Source organism: Carcharodon carcharias, chromosome 18 (genome assembly GCF_017639515.1).
Source record: "Carcharodon carcharias isolate sCarCar2 chromosome 18, sCarCar2.pri, whole genome shotgun sequence".
In the NCBI taxonomy this organism is placed as follows: Eukaryota; Metazoa; Chordata; class Chondrichthyes; order Lamniformes; family Lamnidae; genus Carcharodon; species Carcharodon carcharias.
The window spans coordinates 84,440,488-84,462,421 of NC_054484.1; the positions used below are offsets into that span (position 1 = coordinate 84,440,488).

At 43.3% G+C, this 21,934-nt stretch overlaps 1 protein-coding gene across 2 annotated transcripts in view; it reads left to right on the top strand.

Moving 5' to 3' along the window:
- The window catches only part of LOC121290376 (AP-1 complex subunit sigma-2), a 49,420-nt gene that overhangs the window by 16,681 nt on the left and 10,805 nt on the right, over positions 1 to 21,934 (top strand). Inside the window, exons 4-5 of one of the 2 annotated variants that reach the window (XR_005945789.1) lie at positions 433 to 570; positions 11,765 to 11,865. Coding sequence is in view for 1 of the 2 variants with exons in the window: in XM_041210768.1 (XP_041066702.1) it covers positions 433 to 570 (138 nt within the window). In the remaining variant the exon portion in view is untranslated. The remainder of the gene's footprint in view (positions 1 to 432; positions 571 to 11,764; positions 11,866 to 21,934) is intronic. The other variant, XM_041210768.1, reaches the window with a different exon arrangement.

Below are 21,934 nucleotides of genomic sequence, written 5' to 3' on the forward strand. Positions count from 1 at the left end.
TCTCGTTCTCTGAACTCCAGTGAATACAGATCATTTGCCTTCTTAACTGCTTGCTGCACCTGTGTGTTTGCTTTCAGTGATTGGTGTACAAGAGCACCGAGGTAGGTCCCTTTGTACATCAACATTTCCCATCTATCACCATTTAAATAATACTCTGCCATTCTGTTTTTCCTACCCGAAGTGGATAACTTCAGTTATCCACTTTATACAGCATCTGCCATATATTTGCCCACTCACTCAACTTGGCTGAATTGCCTTGAGGATTGGGAATCCTGCATGCCTGGTATTTGCAGATTAGAAACTTATTTGGCACAATTTATAAAAAAAATTATAGTTACTCAAGTTATAAAATATTGTCTGTGTTAATATTGGGTGAGATCTAAACCAAGTGTGCTGTGTAATCACCATACTTTTGTTTCCCTCCTTTTGAAGGTCTGCGAACTTGACATTATCTTTAACTTTGAGAAGGCTTATTTTATCTTGGATGAGTTCTTGTTAGGAGGAGAAGTGCAGGAGACTTCAAAGAAGAATGTACTGAAAGCAATCGAACAAGCTGATCTGCTGCAGGAGGTATGAGTTGAGGAATGTACTTGCCAGAGCATGAGCATGTTTCTGTTATGGCAGGAGGAATTATCATCCTTGTGCTAATTTTAACTGAAAACTCCTGCTTCGATTGCAAAGCACCATTTCTGCAATTTCCTTCCTTTGTGTTTGCGGTATGTTGTGTGTAGTGTGCAGATGCATTGTCTTGTGACAGAAGTCAAATTTGTTGTTAAAATTGTTTGCATAGATGTAAAGGTGTGCATGTCTTAAATTTTTTTTTCTGGATTCAAAAAAAACTGCATTTTTTTGTCCCACGTTTACTTAGGCTTGGTCACTTAAGACAGCCATGATTCCTCAGACACGATAATTTCTGCCTTTTTAAAACTCTCCAGTTTACCTTTTGTTCTATATTGTGCTATTGTCTCCCTCTTCTCCCTCTTCCTCCATAAATTCTCCTTTGTCTAGAGAGCTCGGTTTCTCATTCAGGTTTGACACAAGTTCTAGTTACAGCCGTATTAGTTTAGCGTCCCCCTTGTTACTTACCTGTGCTTCTTTACTGTCCCATTGCTGAAACATAAAAGCTTGACTCATTTTTATCATACTTTTCAGGTATAGTTTGAATGTTATTACATAGAGCCAAATGCACAGTATTGTGCAAAATTTAATAGAACAAGCAGCATGCTGGGATAACTTAGTGGTTAAGCATCACTATGTACCTTTCTCAGAATAATTACACTACAGACTCTTCTGAACTGTTGTATCTCATTATACCTAATTATTACCAGGAGGTATTTGCATGAAAACATTAGGATTAAAGTGTCTCGCTCGCTGCCATACTGCCACACGTAGAATTGGCTCTGGAACCAAACTTCTCAATTGAGGGTGGTCTCTCTCCTACTCCAGAATGGCCCCCCTGAGAGGCCCCAGGTGGGTGTGGGCATGCTTGCAAGTCCCTGGCTGGGTGCCACACGTTTGCAATTTGTCTCAGTGGATGAGAAGGTCACCTCAGTCAGGCTTTGGGCCTCAGAGAGGAAAGCTTGTTGTTTGCGTTTATGCAGCAAACAGCAGCTCGGAGTGCTCACCTTCTTCGAGATGGTGGCTTGGTGCTCGATAGGGTGCCACCAAGCGACTCTGTTGTCTCACTGAGTGACTTCAATGCTTACGCAGGCAACAAAGGGGGATACCTGGAGAGGGGTGACTGGGAGGAACAGCCTCCCCGATCTGAACCCGAGTGGTGAGTTGTTATTGGACTTCTGTGCTAGTCATGGATTGTCCATAACAAACACCAGGTGCGAACACGATGCTCATAAGTGTACCTGGTACCAGAGCACCTTGGGTCGAAGGTCGGTGATTGACTTTATAGTTGTGTCATTGGACCTGAGGCCATATGTTTTGGACACTTGGGTGAAAAGAGGGACAGAGCTGTCAACTGATCACCATTTGGTGGTGAGTTGGATTCGGCACACGGGACGTGGGCTGGACAGTCATGGGAGGCTCAAATGAGCTGTGAGGGTCACCTGGGAATGTCTGGTGGACATTTCTGCACAAAGTGATTTCAACTCCCATCTCCGGAAGAATTCCTCTTGTATCCTGGGTGAGGTTAAGGACATCGAGTCTGAATGGTCCACGTTCAAGACTTCAATCATTGAGGTGGCCATGAAAAGCTATGGCTTGAAGGTGGCCGGTGCCTGTCATGGCGGCAATCCTAGGACCTGTTGGTGGACAACAGTGGTGAGGGAGGCTGTCAAATCAAAGAAGGAGGCTTTCTGGGCAATTCTCGTAAATTGGTCTCCTCATTTGGTTGAGAGGTACTGGCTGGCCAGGATGGCTACAGCAGCGGCTGTTGAAGCTCCGGCTTGGGAGGAGTTTGGAGAAGGCCATGGAGACTGATTATCAGATGGCATCATAGTGATATTGAAGGTGCTGGACAGTGCTGGGGTGTTGTGGTCAACAGCTTCTTCAGTGTTGCATGGAAGGCGGGGACAGTACCGCTGGATTGGCAAACTGTGGTGTTGGTCCCCATCTTTAAGAAAGGGGACCAGAGGGTGTGTTACAATTATAGAGGGATCACACTCCTCAACTTCCCTGGGAAAGCCAATGCCAGAGTGCTGGAGAGGAGACTTAGTCCGTCAATCAAACCTCAGATTCGGGAGGAACAATGTGGATTCCACTCTTGCCGTGGAACAGTGGATCAGCTCTTTGCCCTCTCACGGATATTTGCGGATTCATGGGAGTTTGCTAGTCTGGCCCACCTCTGTTTTGTAGACCTGGAGAAGGCATGCGAGCACGTTCCTTGGGATATTTTGTTGGAGATGCTGTGGGAATATGAGGTGCTGGTACTACTTCTCTGTTCTGTCAGGCCCCTCTGTTGGCGGAGTGAGAGTTGTGTCCGTATTCTCGGCGTTAAGTCAAATTCATTCAAGGTGGGTGTTGGACTCTGCCAATGGTGCATCTCGTCTTCATTCCTGTTCATGATTTTCATGGACAGGATATCAAGGCACAACTGAGGTACGGAGAGTATCCGGTTTGAGGGTGGCTTCGCTGCTGTTTGCAGATGATGTTGTGCTTCTTGCTTCATCCGACTGTGATCTCCAGCGCGCACTGGAATGTTTCATTGCTGAGGGTGATGCGGCTGGGATGCAGCTCAGCACCTCCAGTCCTAAGGTCCTGGTTCTCTCCCGAAAAGAGTGGGTTATTCTCCCCAGGTAGGGGGGAGCAGCTTCCCTTAGTGGAGGAGTTCAAGTATCTCGGGATCTTGAACGCGAGTGAAGGCAGGGGTTAGCAGATGATTGACCAATGGATATGTGTGGCGGCTGCAGTTGTGTGAGCGCTCTACAGGTCTGTGGTGGTGAAGCGGGAGCTGAGTTTTAGGATGAAGCTCTCGGTTTACAGGTTGATCCACATCCCCATCTTCACCTATGGTCACGGCCTGTGGGTGATGACCGTAAGGATAAGATGTGGGTACAAGTGACGGAAATGAGATTTCTCCGCAGGGTTGCTGAGCATACTCTTTGGGACAGGGTGAAGAGGTCGGCAATCCCGGAGAGCTTCAGAATAGAGTCACTGCTCCTCCGGATCGAGAGGGGCCAGTTGAGAAGTGGGTTGGGCATCTGATAAGGATGCCCTCCGGTAGGCTCCTGCTGGAGTTGTACCAGGCACGGCCCACTGGTCAGAGACCTCGAGGCCGACCCACGACACGCTGGAGGGAATACATCTCTCGGCTGGCCTGGGAATCCCCCAAGAGGAGCTGGAATCTCTGGCTGAGGAAAGGGAAGCCTAGTCAGCCACCACGACACTCACCAGGAGAAGCGATGTGAAGATGAATGGATGAAAATGTCTCATCGCTCCTCAGTGTCTGCTTTTTCAGACTGAACTTGATGGTGCACAATCTGTGTCCTGTTTCACCCTGGCCTGAGCTTCAAACTCCATGGCCATAATTTATTCTACCTCTACAACTTTTTATGTTTATACCACTACCTTAGCACAAGTGAAACCTTCATCTCCTATTTTAGTTTTGTTAACTTTTCCCCAAATCTTCTTACTTGCTTCCCGGTTTCTACACTATGTAATGTCTAACTTGCTCAAAGCTCTGCAGATGGTATCCTATCCCATCCTATCCAGCCCTCTGCCCATTGTCCTTATTGATCTTTTTTGGATCTCTGATCTTCTCCAACGGTTGCGAAGGTTCTGTTATGTTATTCAAAGAAGCAAAGTAGAGATCTCCCAGGCTCCTGACCAATACTTATCCCTCAATCACCATCCCTTTATGTTAAAAATATAACTGATCATGGATCACAGTACTGTTTGTGGGACCTTGCTGGGAAAAATAGGCTGTAAAGGATGTCCAGAGGATGTGAAAGGTGCTATAGAAATGCCAACCCTTTTGTTTCCACTGATCCATAGAGATCAGGTTGGTAAACTTCTATCCAAGGAATAAGCCGTTTCCTTGGTCATCAGTCAGATCCAAGTCAGATTATTATCTACACACTAATATTCTAACAAGTAGACTTGCAGAAGCTTATGGAAACCATCATGATTGGGTATTGCTCCACTATACCAATCACAGCAAACTGTTATCCATTTGTTCATTTGGCTTCAAAGCATGTTAGCTTCCTTGTAACATTCTCAATCTTCTGCTAACTGCCATCAAGACATCTAAAGCTATTATCAAGGTGTTGGCATTGCTACCTCATTAAGAAGCAGACCTCTTATTAGCAAGTGCTGAAATAGATATACAGCTTCCTCGGAGCATGCGCACACGAGGTCATGATAAATTGGTATTCCTGTTCCTTACAACTGCAGCATCTTCCTGGGATCCTTCAGACAGCTGCCAACTTAGTAACATGTCTTCATTGGCTTGATGCATATCAATAATGATATTGTTCACTCTGTTTATAACGCAGTCTCCATACCTTATTCCCACTCGAGGGAATACCTAGGCTGACAGTGCAGTACTGATGGAACGCTGTACTGTTGGAAATGTTGCCTTTTTGGATGAGATATTAAGCCAATGCCTCATCTCAGGTGGACATAGAAGACCCCATGTCACTACTTGGAAGAAGAGCAGAGGAGTTTCCCCACTGTCCTGGGCAGTATTTATCCCTCAGCCAACAGCACCAAGAAGAATAGATTAAATGGGCATTATCACATTGCAATTTGTGGGAGCTTGTAGTGCACAAAATTGGCTGTCACCTTTCCTACGTTACAACAGTGAATGCCCTTCAGGAGGTGTTTAATTGGCTGTAAAGTGCTTTGGGATGTCCTGAGAGTGTGCAAAACACTACCTGTATCCACAAAATGTGATAATTGGTAGCCTTTCATGGGACAAGTAGTGCCTAATAATAGAAATTAGTTTAGCTTCTCTTTCTCTAGTTCAATGTTCAATACCATTCATGATTCCTTAGATACTGAAGCAGTCCATGTCCAAATACAGTCTTCAGCCAATTCGATTCACTCCACGTGATAGCAAAAAAGTGGCACTGGATATTGCAAAGGCTATGGGCCCTGACAAAATATTCCGGCAATAGTACTGAACACTTGTGCTCAAGAACTTGCCGTGCCCCTAGCCAAGCTGTTCCAGTACAGCTACAGCACTGGCATCTATCCGGCAATGTGGAAAAATTGCCCAGGTATGTCCTGCACACACAAAGCAGGACAAATGCAACCCAGTCAATTACCGTCCCATCAGTCTTCTCTCGATAACAGTGAAGTAATGGGAGAGGTCATCAACAGTGCTATCAAGCGGCACTTGCTTAGCAAATAACCTGCTCACTGGCACTCAGTTTGGGTTCCACCAAGGCCACTCAGCTTCTGACCTCATTACAGCCTTGGTTCAAACATGGACAAACGAGCTGAATTCAAGAGATGAGGTGAGAGTGACTGCCCTTGACATCAAGGTAGCACTTGATCGAGTGTGGCTTCAAGGAGCCTAGCAAAACTGAAGTCAATGGGAATAAGAGGGAAAACACTCTGCTGGTTGGAGTCATACCTGGTGCAAAGGAAGATGGTTGCGGTTGTTCCAGGACATCACGCAAGAGTTCCTCAGGTTAGTATCCTAGGCCCAATAGTCTGTAACTCTTTCGAGTACAAACCCGTTTCCATCTGTTTATACAGATGAAGTTACATAGTTTCATAGTTTTTGCCATTGTGAGATTTGAACTCTTGATCTTGGGGTTACAAACCCAGTACCATAACCACTTGGCTATTTGGGCCAAGCTCCCAACAGTCTGTAGTTGCTTCATCACTGACCTCCCTTCCATCATATGGTCAGAAGTGGGGATGTTTGCTGATGATTGCACAATGTTCAGCACCATTCATGACTCCTCAGATACTGAAGCAGTCCATGTCCAAATGCAGCAAGACCTGGACAATATCCAGGCTTGGGCTGACAGGAGGCAAGTAACATTCGCACCACACAAGTGCCAGGCAATGACCATCTCCAGCAAGAGAGAATCCAATCATTGCTCCTTGACATTCAATAGCATTACCATCACTGAATCCCCCACCATCAACATCCTGGGGGTTACCATTGACCAGAGACTGAACTGTTTTCCTTTCGAACAACACTGTGGGTGTACCACCACCACAAAGGTAGCAGTGGTTCAAGAAAGTGGTTCACCGCCACCTTCTCAAGGGCAATTAAGGATGGGCAATAAATGTTGGTCTTGTCAATAGCGCCCACTTATCATGAAAGAATTTTAAAAAAGCTTCTTTTAAGGTCTTCTGTTGGAAACCCCTCTTGGCTTTTCCCTTTCCTGACACTCTGCACTTTGGTAATGCAAAGATACTTGACTACCGAGGTTGCATGGAACAGCTTTCTGTACCAGAAGTTCATCGAATTTTTTCTGCACAATTGTTATCTTGCATATTAAACTGTGTGTGCCATTTCTGTGGCTTGTCCTGAGCATTTTAACTGGAATTTATTCTGAATAGGCATTTGAAATCTGTAATGTTTCATGTTGAATGCCTTCTGTGATAGAATATTTTAATGTAAGTCTGGTAATCACTTCTGGAGAGTCTGATCCATGCTCCACCCATTATCATCTCTGCTGCCTATTGCCGTATGTTAGGGTACTGCATAGTTAGAAACAAAATGACAGTTTACTATTTTGATGTTCCTGTATCATTGAAATAGTTCCCATATCCCTTTTTTCTTTCTCTTCTCTCCCTGCATTTCTCCTGCCTTCATGCACACATACATGTATGCTAACATGCCATTATTCATAAGGTGGCCTATTCATGTGCCTCTAGTCAGTGTGCTGGATGTGCATAAGAGTGGCCTTTGCCTATGTAGGTTACTTCATCTGCTGTCTTAACCCAAGCCGAGGAAGCTGCTGTGTAGGGTACCTGGATTGTCACTCAGTGCACACTGTATCTGTACACTGGCATACCTCCCCCGCTTTACCAGATGTGATAAGTTTTGACAATACTTTGGACGTTTTAATATGCATGTGTCTTGCATCAAAATAAGAGTCTTACTCGTTCACTGTGGCTGGTAAGTACTTCATCCACACAACTATTTATTTTCAGATTTCTATTATAAGAACCACTTCATGTTATAAATATTCCCATTTAAAGTGATTATTTTTAAATTTGTGAATTTGTTTTTTTAACAGTAAGGTAATTTCCAGAAATGTATGGTGTACTTTGAAAGTATATAAGCCTCCAGTTTGATCCTAGTTTTTATACAGGTGGGAAAACCAGAATGTATGTACAAGCTCTCAATCCAACAATCCCAAACTGCCAATTATTGATGTAGTGTATAAAAATCAGATGTATAGGTTACACACAGGTGAGCGTGAAGTGATAATGGGCATATTGCACTGTAGCTGCCCAAATATAGGAACATTTATCTGTTTTTATAGGAATTATGATGTGAGAAGTTGAAGGAATTAATGTATGGGGGGAAGAGTTTAGGCAGTAAAGTGAACATTGTCATTTTAATTTGAGGTATCTTATCCTGTCACCATTTGCATTAGCACTGGGTTCATTTGACTGGACTAGATCAGTGGATCAAATGTAATGAATTCCCTTGAGTTTCAGAATCTGTTATCTAACCAAAAAACAATTGTGGGCTTCAATATGTCGAACTGTCCTGTCCTGTCCTAACAGATAAACTTAATATGTAGTTTCTTATCTCTCATATTCCTTAACAAACACAATCCCTAGAATAGATGAATAACCAGTGCTTTTAACGCAAGCCTAATTGCATTTACTGTTTACTGTAAATTACAGGGCTCGAAAAAATGTAATCACAGATATCAATCTCAATGAACTGAAAGCTTGTGTGCACGTGCATCAGGACCGATGCAGTGGATAGTTTTATAATAACTGCCATCTTGTGGTCTGACTTGGAATAAACTCAAGGCAGAAGTTTGTTAGCTGGCTATCAATCAATATGCTTCAGTTGACATTTCAACCACTGTCAATAATTCCAAGGGCAGCTCAGAGGTGAGAGAAATGATGAAAGAAACAAAAGATAAGACCAAATTCGATGTGTTGAAGAACAACTTGGTGAATAAACACACTGCCCTGGTGTTGCAGTGTGTGATACACCAAGAAGGTCAATGGTTGGTCCTTGTCTTGGGCAACAATGAGGTTTACAGGTCACCTCTTCTCGGTCTCGTTGCCTGGCTTCTGAACCAATTATAGTTTTTAATTAACTTGAACTGGTGCAGTCAGTGACCATATAAAGTCAATTTTCTCCAAGCTATGCTCTACGCACATTGATTCCTGTATGTTTTTAAGAGGGATAAGTTGAGGTGAGCTGCATCAAGTACTGTGGTACCACAAATCCATTCACTGAGAGTATGAGCATACAAACAGTGTGTGCATAGTCTTTGGGCTGTGATTAAATTTAGAGAGAGAGAAGGCAAGAAAAGAAAGAGAAAGGGAAGAAGAGCATGAGATTCGATGCAATTCTTTCTCTCACTACCTTTTTCCTGGCTTGCCCTGAGATTGAGCTGAGAGAATCCCTCCTCACTTTTACAGATACAGGCCTCTAGCCAACCCCCACTGGCTTTGTTGTAAGCCACTCACCTCCCTTCCAGTAACTTCCTATAACAGTGCAGTTGATAACAGTGATTCACAACATGGAGATTTACAGCTGCCAGACTGCATCTCATCACTACCCCAGGGAACATGATGGAGCATTGTTGTGATATAAGGCTGAGGGGATGTATACAAAACTAAATTCAGACTATACCCCTAAAACAGTAACTGCTTTTGTTGTTCACAAAGAGCAAAGTTTTATGATGAGGGTTGTCTAACTTGCTTCAAGTGGTGTAATACTAATGATTAACAATAGATTTCCATCATTTTCTTGCGTAGTAATTTTGAAAAACCTAACTTAGATATTTGAATTCCAGTTAATGATCTTAATTCTGTAGAATTGCCATCATACCTATCAATCTATTTTTATACTAACATGCACGTGTGAACCATTGCATTGAATGTTTATTCTGGTTAAATTAACTGCCTTTTTTATTCAAAGTGTACTAAGAGCTGCCAAGACATAATCACCAGCAGAATTACATTAATTTCAGCATTGATTTTTTTTAATTGTATGCTTTCACATTTTGTCCTATTCAACTTACTGGTGGAGCAGAACTAATGTATATTAATTGTGATACTTTCTGAAAATGGTGCTACATTTTAGCAAAATGTTTGATTTTCCTCTCTCTGCATACTTACAAAATAACTTAATTTTTTAAAAAAAAACATTTTTAATAGCCATGCTGTAGAATCATAGAATGGTTATGGTACAGGCGGAGGCTAATTGGCCCATTGTGCCTGTGCTTGTTCTCTGTAACCATTGTATCTATGATTCTGCAGTTGAAGAGCATCCGCCTCTTGCTATTATCTAGAGCATAGAAGATGCAGTCCGCAGGGTCCAATATATGCAATCAGATCAATTGCCCACATCGAGTGGTGATTGTTTGCAACTGCCTGGCTCGAGTCGCCTTGTTTCCTTTGAGTTTCGGAGTAACATTGGGAACTTCTGTGCCAGGAACCCTTGGCTCTTCAATCTGCCCAGGCCTAGATATGTAGTACAGGCTGCTTTCTGATTGGTTCAGTTAGACCTATTAAGTATCAGTCTTTTTGAATCATTAGGAAATACCCCCCAAAAAGTTAAAATGGCAGAAGTGGCTTCTCCAGCTCCAGTAGCACAAGTGGACAGCTTACAGGCAGCAGGGAATGAGTGATGTTCCAGGGCAGGTCACCAAGGAAGGAAAGGGATAGCAGGGCAGAAAAAACATTCAAAAGGTACAGTCTTGGGGAAAATGGGGTGAGTGTGAAAGAATCCTGTTGTATGGTGTGTGGATTTTTAGCTTTATAATTTTTAATCCTATTTTTAATCCAGTTCCCTACTCCAAAAGGATAGACCCTACTGTTTGAAGTTAGATGAAGAGTGAATCTCTGCACCTTAGTTTCAATGTCAGAATGGCACTACTACTTTTTCTACTTCCCACATCCAGTTTGTGCTGCCTGATAGAACCTACCAATTTCTCAGCTGTAAGAGGTCATTCTTTTCTTTCAAGAGTTTCAGCTGTTTGGTTGCTTTTCTGTTTGATTTCCCTGTGAGTTGGCGGATTCCATCTCTGAGATGAGGAGCTGTCATAGATTCTTGCTAATGTTTTATCTTGTAATACGACTTGCAAAAAGCTAGAGCTAGTACAATTTATAGACTGATATTGCCTGGAGAGCATTCTACTAACATCGTAATGAAGTGCCATTATCCTATTGATTAATTGTAAGAGATGATTAAGCTGATACTTCTAGTAATGTTTGCCAGATGCATGCAATACATATGAGCCTATTGTATGTGTGTTTCCTCTTTTTTAATGCAATGAAATGTACAATATCAAAAATGTTAGTTTCTGATCTTCTGCATGGTTTAGATTAAATATTTAGCAGCATAACTTTCACCTTGTGTTAACTCCAGTCTAATAGTTTTTATTTTCATTATTGCCAATTCCATAGAAGGATCTGTACATTATTGACCAATCTTTTCATAATTTTAATAGCTATGAATTCGCACTTTCTGATTATGTGGTGATTACTGCCTGCGTAAGAGCAAGTTGATGAAACAGAGAAGTTAGTCTCCACATTCCATTTTAATCCTTGTGACTTTTTTGGTCTAGAGTTCTAGCTGGCAGGGTTGAATGTGCCCGGTAATGGATCCTGTCCCAATCATGCATCAGTCATTTGTATGCTTGACTTGGGACTGTCCACAAATAGTTATTGATTTGAGAATTATTTGTGCTCAGAGTTGAGATGCAATTTTTTCGAGCCCAGATTTTGATTCAGATTATTCCTGTAGCATACACAGATGATGAAATAAGAATCTAACTTCAGTGAACTAACAATTTCAAAGCTATATGCACCATATCAAAATAAATGCACATTACTGTATTCAGTCATTTTCAATTATAGTGCAAGATTTTAACTTTGAATAAAGCAATTGCTTAAGGGCTTTATACAGTAGAACTTCAGCTGTTATATTGCTGCGTTCCCCAACTTCATGTCCTTGCTGTACTCCTTGCACTAACTTGAAATAGCAGCTTCTGTTTGTGACCACTGTGCAAGTAAAGATTCAATGTGCTGCATGATGTTTAATTGTGTGCCTTTGTCCTATCATGTTGATAACGATGCTCCTGTTCCGGAGAAACACTGGAGGAAAACCAATAATTCTCACATGCTGCTTAATTTTTTGTTTTAGAACCAAAACGAAGACTGGGGAAGTTTGTCAGCTGACGATATCTTATGATTGAAAGAAATCTTAGGCTATTGGCCTGTTTTGGCTTCCCATCCAGACCATTGGTAACTATTTTCCCATTTGAGTGGCATGGGTATAATTTGGGAGCATAATGAATGATGCACGTTTGCAGAATTTCCATGGCATTAATTGCTAAATTGCCTGATGTGGTAGGAAGAGATTGGGGGCAAATAAAAACACACATTGAAGCAAAATAGGTTGGTGATGGTGTTGGTCCTAATTGGAATTTGCATGATTGCAATGACTTGGTGCCTTGTGGCTGCTCCTGTTGTTTGAAGCTAACATTGTGAAAAGGCAAAGCTTAACTTGCAGCAGGCTTTTTTTTTACAACTCTATTCTATCTTCTGTTTAACATTATGATAAAGTAACATTGGTGCATCAAAATCAAGGATCTGAAACTGCTACACACAACTCTAGATATTTGAGAAGACCTGTCATCTCTTTGAATGTTGGTGCTTAAGGTGAGGCTGTGCAGTTGTGATTAAAATATAATTTAAACCATTTGGTATTTCGTCCAAGTGTTGAGGAAAAAATACATCATCAAAATGAAGAGTTGGGAAGTGAGATCCAACTCCGTAGGTTTGTGATATTACTGATGATAGGAGATAAATAATTTTCTAGGATATTTCTTCCTTCTTTATAAAGAGACCTTTGGTTTTCTCTCTTTTATTAAAATGTACACAAGACGAGTAGGCAGAGTATATATTTAAAATGATTTACAAACTTTTCCCATACTTTACTGTTTAATTATTTCAAATGTTCAGTCGCCGCCTTACGAGTGTGCTGAAGAGGATATCCCGTCATCACTGTGCTAAGATGTCGGCTTTGTTAATGAGCTGGTCTAAAAATAACCTTTTGAAGTTGAGGTTACAGGGGGATGCTTTGGCTTTGTGCAGTAGAAATAGGTGTGGTTGGGGCAAATGTGGTGGAATTCTGCTATCCCAATGAATCATCTACTTAATTTGTGTTCAGCTGTAGCTTGATGGGCCACTAGAAGGCAGAAAACCTAAAAAAAAAAAACCCATTAAGGCAAAGTCTGATTCTTCTGGTACTCATGTAACAGGCATTTCTAGCATAATTCTTGTAGATCTTTATTGCACCTTCCACGGTGTCGCTATATCCTTTCTGTAAGATCAAGACCAGAATTGTGTACAGTTATTCAAATGTGGTCTAACGTAAGACTCTGTGCCAGTTTAACTTTCTAATTCTATTCCTTTAGATATGAACCCATGTTTTTTTGCCCTTTTTATGACCTTGTTAACCTTTGTTATTGCTTTTAGTGAAAATTGGCCAATGCATTTTACAAGAACATTATAGAGCAAAACTTGACATCGAGCCACATAAGGAGATATTAGGACTGATGGCAAAAGCTTGGTCAAAGAGGCAGGTTTTAAGCTGTGTCTTAAATGAGGAAAGCGAAGTGGAGAGGTTTATGGGGGAGAGTTCCAGGTTTTGGACCCATCAGCTGAAGCCACGGCCACCAGTGGTGGAGCGATGAAAATCAAGGATGCTCAAGAGGCCAGAATAAGATGAACGGAGATACCTCCGAGGGTTGTGGGGCAGGAGGAGAGTGCAGAGATCGAGACGGTGAGACTGTGGAGTGACCTAAAATCAAGGGTGGGAAAAAATTTAAAAGTTGAAGTTTGCTTGACTGGGAGCCAGTGTAGATTAGTGAGCACAGAGGTAATGGGTGAGTGGGATCTGGTGCAAGTTAGGACAAGGACTTCAAATTTACTGAGGGTAGAACATGGGAGGCTGGCCAGGGGAGTGTCAAAATAGTCAAGTGTTGAGGGAACAAAAGCATGGACAAGGGTTTCAGCTGCAGATGAGCTGTGGCAGGGTGAAGTCGGAGAATGAAAAGGAGGTGGTAATCAGTGGTCTTAGTGCTGGTATGATAAGTGGTAGGGATCTCATCTCGGGTGTAAACATGATACCAAGGTTGCAAACAGCCTGGTTCATCCAAGCTAAGAGTGTGGCAGCAGTAGGTGAGACTATTGCAGGTAATTCTCTGAATGGAACCAGGTGAGAGCAGTCCCACCCAGATGGACGACAGAGGACAGGGGTTGGATGAGGATGGTGTGGCCAACTGTTTCAAAGGCTGCAAACAGGACGAGGAGGGGAAGTTTACCCTGTCACAATCACAGGTGATGTTGTTTGTTACTTTGATACGAGCTGTTTCAGTCCTGTGACAAGGCGGAAACCTGATTGGAGTGATTCAAACATGGAAGCTATGGAAAAATGGGCACGGATTTGGTAGGTGACTACACCTTCAAGGACTTTGGCGAGGAAAGGGGGGTTGGAGATGGGTTGGGAGTTTGCAAGGATGGTGGAATCAAAGGTTTTTTTTGAGGAGAATGTTGATGACAGCCGGTTTGAAGGGGTGGGGACAGCACAGGAGGAGAGAACTGTTAACATTTTCAGCTAACATGGGAGCCAGTAGGGGATGTTGGATGGTCAACAGTTTAGTGGGAATATGGTTAAGAGGACAGATCTCCTAGCTAGACATGATGAGTTTGGAGGAGGCGTGAGGGGAGATATGAGAGTAGAAAACAATATATGTTCAGGGGAGCTGGAGAAGAAGTTTGTCCTGGTGGGCTAGTGGAAGGGAGAAAAGTGACAGGCTGCTGATTCGATGGTCTCAGTCTTAGTGATGAAGAGAAAGGTGAGAGGGGAGGGGAAGATGGGGAGAGGCGTTTAAGAGACAGATTTTAATAAAGAAGCCAGGAGTTATCTTTGCATTCCAGGATGATCCTGAAATAGTGAGTCAGTTTTAACAGACAGGAGCAGCTCCTGATAATATCTGATGTGGGAGGCAATGGCCCAGGTGAGAGAGAGAGTTCTGTTTTTAATTGGGATTAGGGCATCAGAAGTGAAGATTAGCTGCAGAAATGTAGAGAATGGAGGGCCAAAGGCTAGATATTTGAAGTACAGTTGAGTGAATTGGGAGAGAGATTTTACTAGGCGTAGTTACAGAAGGAAGTAGGGTTGGGAGGGGGACGGATAAGAGTGGGTGCACAGCAATACAAAAAAATATTAGAAACGGGTTTACCTGTGATTGGCACAACAGGAGTAGCAAGGCCATCTGAGAGTCAAGGAGTGACCGTGAATACGAGTTAGGGAGTTTACATGGAGGAAGAGAAGAAGAGGGCAATGAACTCAGAGAGGAAAGAGAGCATAACCAGTTGTGATGGAGTTTTAGATCACTGAGGATGTGATGTCGTTCAGTGCGCAGAGGCTGAGGGAGGAAAGCAGTGACAGTACCTCAGTGAGAATACTTTTAGCTTATTTGGAATGCTGGTAGTGAATGATGATTTAAATGAGAGGTGAGGGGGATGGAACAAGGTGAGATGCTCAAAAGAGGTGGAAGTGCCAGAAGATTAAGGAAGAGACCAAAGGTAAATGGTGGAGGATATAGCCAGGCAGGGAAACTTCATTAAGGAGAAATGTGGATAAATTCTGGAGAGAGATGTGAAGAGGGGTAGTGGGAGTGATCTGCTGGCAGAGTCCACAGGGTCAGCAGTGGGAGGGACAAGTTGAATAGAAAGAAAATTGGCAAAGTTAGCCTCCAGTGGGGGCCTGGAGGGGAAGGTTGATGAGAGTGTGGGATGGGTTAGTTGGGCTTACTGCCCTTAGGGAAGCAGTGCCAAGTGCTTTGATGAGCTCTTTGGTGGATGCCAAGAGAGGCACAGAGGGAAGCTTAGACTTATCTAAGAGGGAGTCAAGCCTGGAATGGCTGTAAGAGAGCAGGGAGATTGAGGTAGGCATTTGAGGGCAGAAATGAAAAGAGGGTACCCAATTGCAGCTCCTCATAGACCACATGGATCGGTTGGAGCAGCAGCTGGATGCACTTAGGAGCATTCAGGTGGCAGAAAGAGTCATTGACAGGAGTTTTGGAGACGTGGTCACACCCAAGGTACAGACAGATAGTTGGGTGACCGCTAGAAAGGGCAGGCAGTCAGTGCAGAAATCCCCTGTGGCTGTTCCCCTCTTTAACAGGTATACCGTTTTGGATACTGTTGGGGGGGATGGCCTATCAGGGGAAAACAACAGGAGTAGCTAGAGCAGTGGCACCACGGCTATCTGTTGTTCAGCTGGTGGGGGGGGGGGGGCAGAGATGGTATGTTGCCTCCCTGGTGCCAGGGTCCAGGATGTCTCTGATAGGGTACGGGACATTCTGAAGGGGGAGGGAGAACAGTCAGACGTCGTGGTACAAATTGGTACTAACGACAAAGGCAGGAAGACTGACGAGGTCCTGCAGTGGGAGTTCAGGGAGTTAGGCAGTAAGTTAAAGAAAACAGGACCTCTAGGGTTGTAATCTCAGGATTACTCCTGTACCACATGCCAGTGAGGCTAGAAATAGGAAGATAGTGCAGCTGAACAGATGGTGTAGGAGGGAGGGTTTCCGATATCTGGATCATTGGGATCTCTTCCGGGGCAGATGGGACCTGTACAAGAAGGACGAGTTGCATCTAAACTGGAGGGGCACCAATATGCTGGCTGTGAGGTTTGCTAGTGTCACTCGGGAGGGTTTAATCTAGTATGGCAGGGAGGTGGGAACCAGAGCAATAGGTCAGCAGGTGAAATAAATGACTGGGAACTAGTGAATATGGCTAGTAGGACTAAGAGGAAGGGCAGGCAGGGAGAAATTACTAAACACAGTGGGACTGGCGTCTGAAATGCATTTGTTTCAATGCGAGAAGTATAACAGACAAGGAAGATGAGCTTAGAACTTGAATTAGTACTTGGGACTGTGATGTTATTGCTATAACAGAGACTTAGTTGAAGGATGGACAGGATTGGCAGATAAACGTTCTAGGATTTAGATGTTTCAGGCGGGATAGAGAGGGATGTAGAAGAGGTGGGGGAGTTGCACTGCTGGTTAAGGAGACTATCACAGCTGTACGACAGGAGGACATCTCGGTGGGCTCATGCAGCTAGGCAATATGGATAGAGCTCCGGAATAGGAAGGGTGCAGTCACAATGTTGGGGGTTTACTATAGGCCTCCCAATTGCCAGCGGGAGATTGAGGAACAGTTATGTAGGCAGATTTTGGAATGATGTAAAAGCAGTAGTGTTGTTGTGGTGGGTGATTTTAACTTTCTCTATATTGACTGGAAATCACTTAGTGCTAGGGGTTTGGATGGTGCAGAATTTGTAAGGTGCATCCAGGAGTGCTTCCTGAGACAATATCTGGATAGTCCAACTAGGGAAAGGGCAATACTGGACCTGGTATTAGGGAATGAACCCGACCAGGTGGTCGAAGTTTCAGTAGGGGAGTATTTTGGGAAAAGTGACCATAATTCAGTAAGTTTCAAGGTACTGGTGGATAAGGATAACAGGAGTCCTCAGGTTAAGGTGCTTAATTGGGGGAAGGCTAATTATAACAATATTAGGCAGGAACTGAGGAATCGACTGGAGGCGGATGTTTTGAGGGCAAATCAACAACTGACATGTGGGCGGCTTTCAAACGTCAGTTGATAAGAATTCAGGACCTGCTAGGGTGAAGAATAAGCATGGCAAGTTTCAGGAACCTTGGATAACGAAGGATATTGTGAGATTAGTCAAAAAGAAAAGGGAAGCATTCATAAGGGCTAGAAGGCTGGGAACAGATGAAGCCCGTGGAGAATACAGAAAGTAGGAAGAAACTTAAGCAAGGAGTCAAGAGGGCTAAAAGGGATCATGAAAAGTCACTAGCAACTAGGATTAAGGAAAATCCCAAGGTCTTTTATACATATGTAAAAAGCAAGAGGGTAGCCAGGGAAAGGGTAGGCCCACTCAGAGACAGAGGTGGGAATGTGTGTGTGGAGCCAGAAGAAATGGGAGAGATACTGAATGAGTACTTCTCATCAGTATTCACCAAAGAGGACTTAGTGGTCGATTTGTCTAGGGAAGAGTGTGTAGATAGCCTGGATCATGTTGAGATCAAAAAAGAGGTGTTAGGCATTTTGAAGAATATTAAGGTGGAAAAGTCCCCAGGGCCAGATGGGATCTACCCCAGAGCACTGAGGGAGGCAAGGGAGGAGATTGCTGGGGCCTTGACAGAAATCTTTGTATCCTCACTGGGTGAGGTCCCAGAGGACTGGAGAATGGCCAATGTTGTTCCATTGTTTAAGAAGGGTAGCAGGGATAATCCAGGAAATTACAGGCCAGTGAGCCTTACGTCAGTGGTAAGGAAATTATTGGAGAAGATTCTTCGTGACAGGATTTACTACCATTTGGAAGCAAATGGGCGTATTAGTGATAGGCAGCATGGTTTTGTGAAGCGGAGGTCGTGTCTCACTAACTTGATCAAGTTTTTCGAGGAAGTGACAAAGATGATTGACGATGGCAGGGCAGTGGATGTTATATACATGGATTTCAGTAAGGCCTTTGACAAGGTCCCTCATGGCAAACTGGCACAAAAGGTAAAGTCGCATGGGATCAGAAGTGAGCTGGCAGGATGGATACAGAATTGGCTTGGTCATAGAAGACAGAGGGTAGCAGTGGAAGGGTGCTTTTCTGAATGGAGAGCTGTGACTAGTGGTGTTCCGCAGGGATCAGTGCTGGGACCTTTGCTGTTTGTAGTATACGTAAATGATTTAGAGGAAAATGTAACGGGGCTAATTAGTAAGTTTGCAGACGACACTTAAGTTGGAGGAGTTGCAGATAGTTAAGAGGATTGTTAGAGGATACAACGGGATATAGATCAGTTGGAGACTTCGGTGGAGAAATGACAGATGGAGTTTAATCCGGACAAATGCGAGGTAATGCATTTTGGAAGGTCTAATACAGGCAGGAGTTATACAGTAAATGGCAGAACCCTTAAGTGCATTGACAGGCAGAGGGATGTGGGTGTACAGGTCCACAGGTCACTGAAAGTGGCAACGCAGATGGATCAGGTAGTCATATGGCATGCTTGCTTTCCTTGACAGGGGTATTGAGTATAAAAGCTGGGAAGTCATGCTGCAGCTATATAGAACCTTGGTTAGGCCACACTTGGAATATTGCATGCAATTCTGGTCGCCACGTTACCAGAAGGATATGGAGGCGTTGGAGAGGGTGCAGTGGAGGTTTACCAGGATGCTGCCTGGTCTGGAGGTTATTAGCTATGAGGAGAGGTTGGAGAAACTCGGATTGTTCTCACTAGAACGACAGAGATTGGGAGGGCGACTTGATAGAAGTTTACAAAATTCTGAGTGGCGTGGACAGAGTAGATAGAAGCTTTTTCCCAGGGTGGAAGAATCAATTACGAGGGGACATAGATTTAAGGTGAGAGGAGAAAACTATAGAGGAGATGTGGGGGGCAAGTTTTTTACGCAGAGGGTAGTGAGTGTCTGGAATTCGCTGCCAGAGGAGGTGGTGGAAGCAAGTACGAAAGTGATGTTTAAGAGGCAGCTTGACATGAATGGGATGGGAATAGAGGGATACGGACCCTGGAAGTGCAAAATGTTTTAGTTGACGGGCAATATGATCAGTGCAGGTTTGGAGGGCCGAAGGGCCTCTTCCTGTGCTGTACTTTTCTTTGTTCTTTGCTCTTTGTTCTATGACAGTCAAGAGAGGTAAAGAGGAAATTGATGGGCCCAGTTCGTCAACAGCAGCTTCCATTTAAGTTCTTAGTGTTTAAGAATTTGTGGCCTCTCTATTACTCCTATGAAAATGCACCCCTTCTCACTTGTTTCTAGTGAAATACGTTTGCGTCTTCCACAACATTCTGTAAGTTTAATAATGTCCTATTTTATTTTGTTGCAATCGTTCGTGTTGACTATGCCACCTGTCGATGCTGTGACGTTCTTTTGGAGGCATGACAATCAAAATAGTATTGCACATATTGCCTTACCAATGAATAGTGTGGAGTTAAAGACAGAGCCTGCCTCAGTTATAGACCAGAGTTGACAGAGCCTGCCTTAACCTCAGTTTTAGACCAGAGTTAATGAGAGCCTACCTTAACCTCAATTATAGACCAGAGCCTTCTCAATCAATCCCATGACTTGATCAAATTGGTTAATCGTAGCTTCACATTAATTCAATCTCCTGTGAATAATTTCTAAACCCTTTTCCACAGTAAGTGTCAGGTGTGACTCAGTGAGTAGCACTGATGCCTCTGAATCACAAGGTTCCAGTTTCAAACGCCATTTCAGCGCTGGAGCAGAAGGGAAAATCAGAATGCAGCTGATTTAAAGTGACATCTTAGAATAGCAAAATCGAATTCTGAGGTCCAGCACCTTTAAGGAAACTTTGAGAGTAGAGGCTATTCTTAAATGAAAAGGAATTGCAGTGTGTCTTTGATCAGTAATGGTGCTGATATTCATGCTTAAAAAATTGTCTGTGAAAACTTTGGTGTGGTAAGTGTTGCTAATCCTATTTTACAACAGTGACAACACAACAAAAGCACTTTGTTAGCTGTAAAATGCTTTGGGATGTCCAGTCAGTATGCAAAGGTACTATATAAATGCAAGTCTTTTTTAATGTTTCTAGTTCTGCAGCACTTTACAAGTGAAAACTGAAGCTTGTGAATAATTTTTTCACTGAGCCAGACAAAGGTGTGATGCAGTAGACAGTGGCTGATTGTTCTGTTTTGGATCATTAATCTGTGAAACAGATTATTTTAAAACAGCACAGACACAGGCCTCCAACAGAGAAACACACATTGAACAATAGCCATTTATACAGCCACCAATACATCTGCAACTTGAAACCCTTATCCCAACATTTTATGGGATGTGGGCATTGCTGGCTAGGCCAGCATTTATTGCCCAACCCTAATTGCTCTTCAGAAGGTGGTGGTGAGCCACTTTCTTGAACCGCTGCAGTCTGTGATGTAGGTACACCCACAGTGCTGTTAGGGAGGGTGTTCCAGGACTATTGAAATATATATCAGGAATATTGTACATTAATAAAAGGAAATGCACTTTTAATGAAGTTGCATCAATAGCATTTTTAACCAAGCAATGATTAAGATGTACAAAATTGTGGAGGACCTGGATACAGTGGATGGGAAGGGCCTATTTACTTGAGCAGAGGGATCAATTTCTAAGGGGCATGGATTTAAAGTGATTGGTAAAAGGATTAGAGAGGAGATGAGGAAAGACTTTTTCACCCAGAGGGTGGTAGAGGGCAGGAACTCACTGCCCGAAACCCTCAACTCATTTAAAAGGTGTCTGGATATGTACCTCGTGCTGTAACCTGGAGGGCTACAGACCAAATGCTAGAAAGTGGGATTAGGCTGGGTGACTTGTTTCTCCACTGGTACAGACATGATGGGCCGAGTGGCGCCTCTGTGTCGTAAGCTTTCTCTGATTCTATGTATGTATAAATATTCAAAGAACCTTTCAAAGCTTTATATTTCTTGCTCGCTTGCCCGCCCCCTCTTTGGGCTACTATCTCTCCCTCCCTTCCACACCCTTTCTCTCGGCCTTCCCCGGATCCATTCTGGTACACCTGCTCTGCACCCTCTTAAGCACCCTAGCCTCCTTGCTAAAGTGTGGTGACCAGACTTGGACACACTACTCTAATTGTAACGTAACCAGAGCTTTACACAGGTTCAGCATAACTTCCCTGCTTTTGTATTCAATGCCTCTATTAATGAAGCCCAAGATCCCTCTGCTTTTTTAACTACTTGCTCACTATGTCATACCACCTTCAAAGATCGATGCACACGCACCCCCAGGTGCCTGTTCGTGTACAGTCTTTAGAACTGTACCATTGAATCTACATTGTCTCTCCCCATCCCTTTTGCCAAAATACATACACATTTCTTTGTATTAAATTCCATCTGCCACTTGCCTGCCTATTCTGCTAGCCTGTATATGTATCACCCTCACTGATTGCCACAACTCCAAGTTTGGTATCATCAGCAAATTTTGCAATTTTTTCCTGAATTTCAGTATCCAAGTCATTTATATAAAAAAAAGCTGTGGTTTTAGCACTGACCATTGGGGAAACACCACTGACTACTATCCAGCCTGAAAGACAATCATTTACCATGATTTGCTGTTTTCTGTCCTTCAGCCATTATCTAAGCTATCACAAACCTTCCTATTTCATGATCCTCAATTAACCAGCTTTCTATGTGTCAAGCACTTCCTTAAAATCCATATCGACTACATCCATCGAAATGGATATATTGAAGGATGG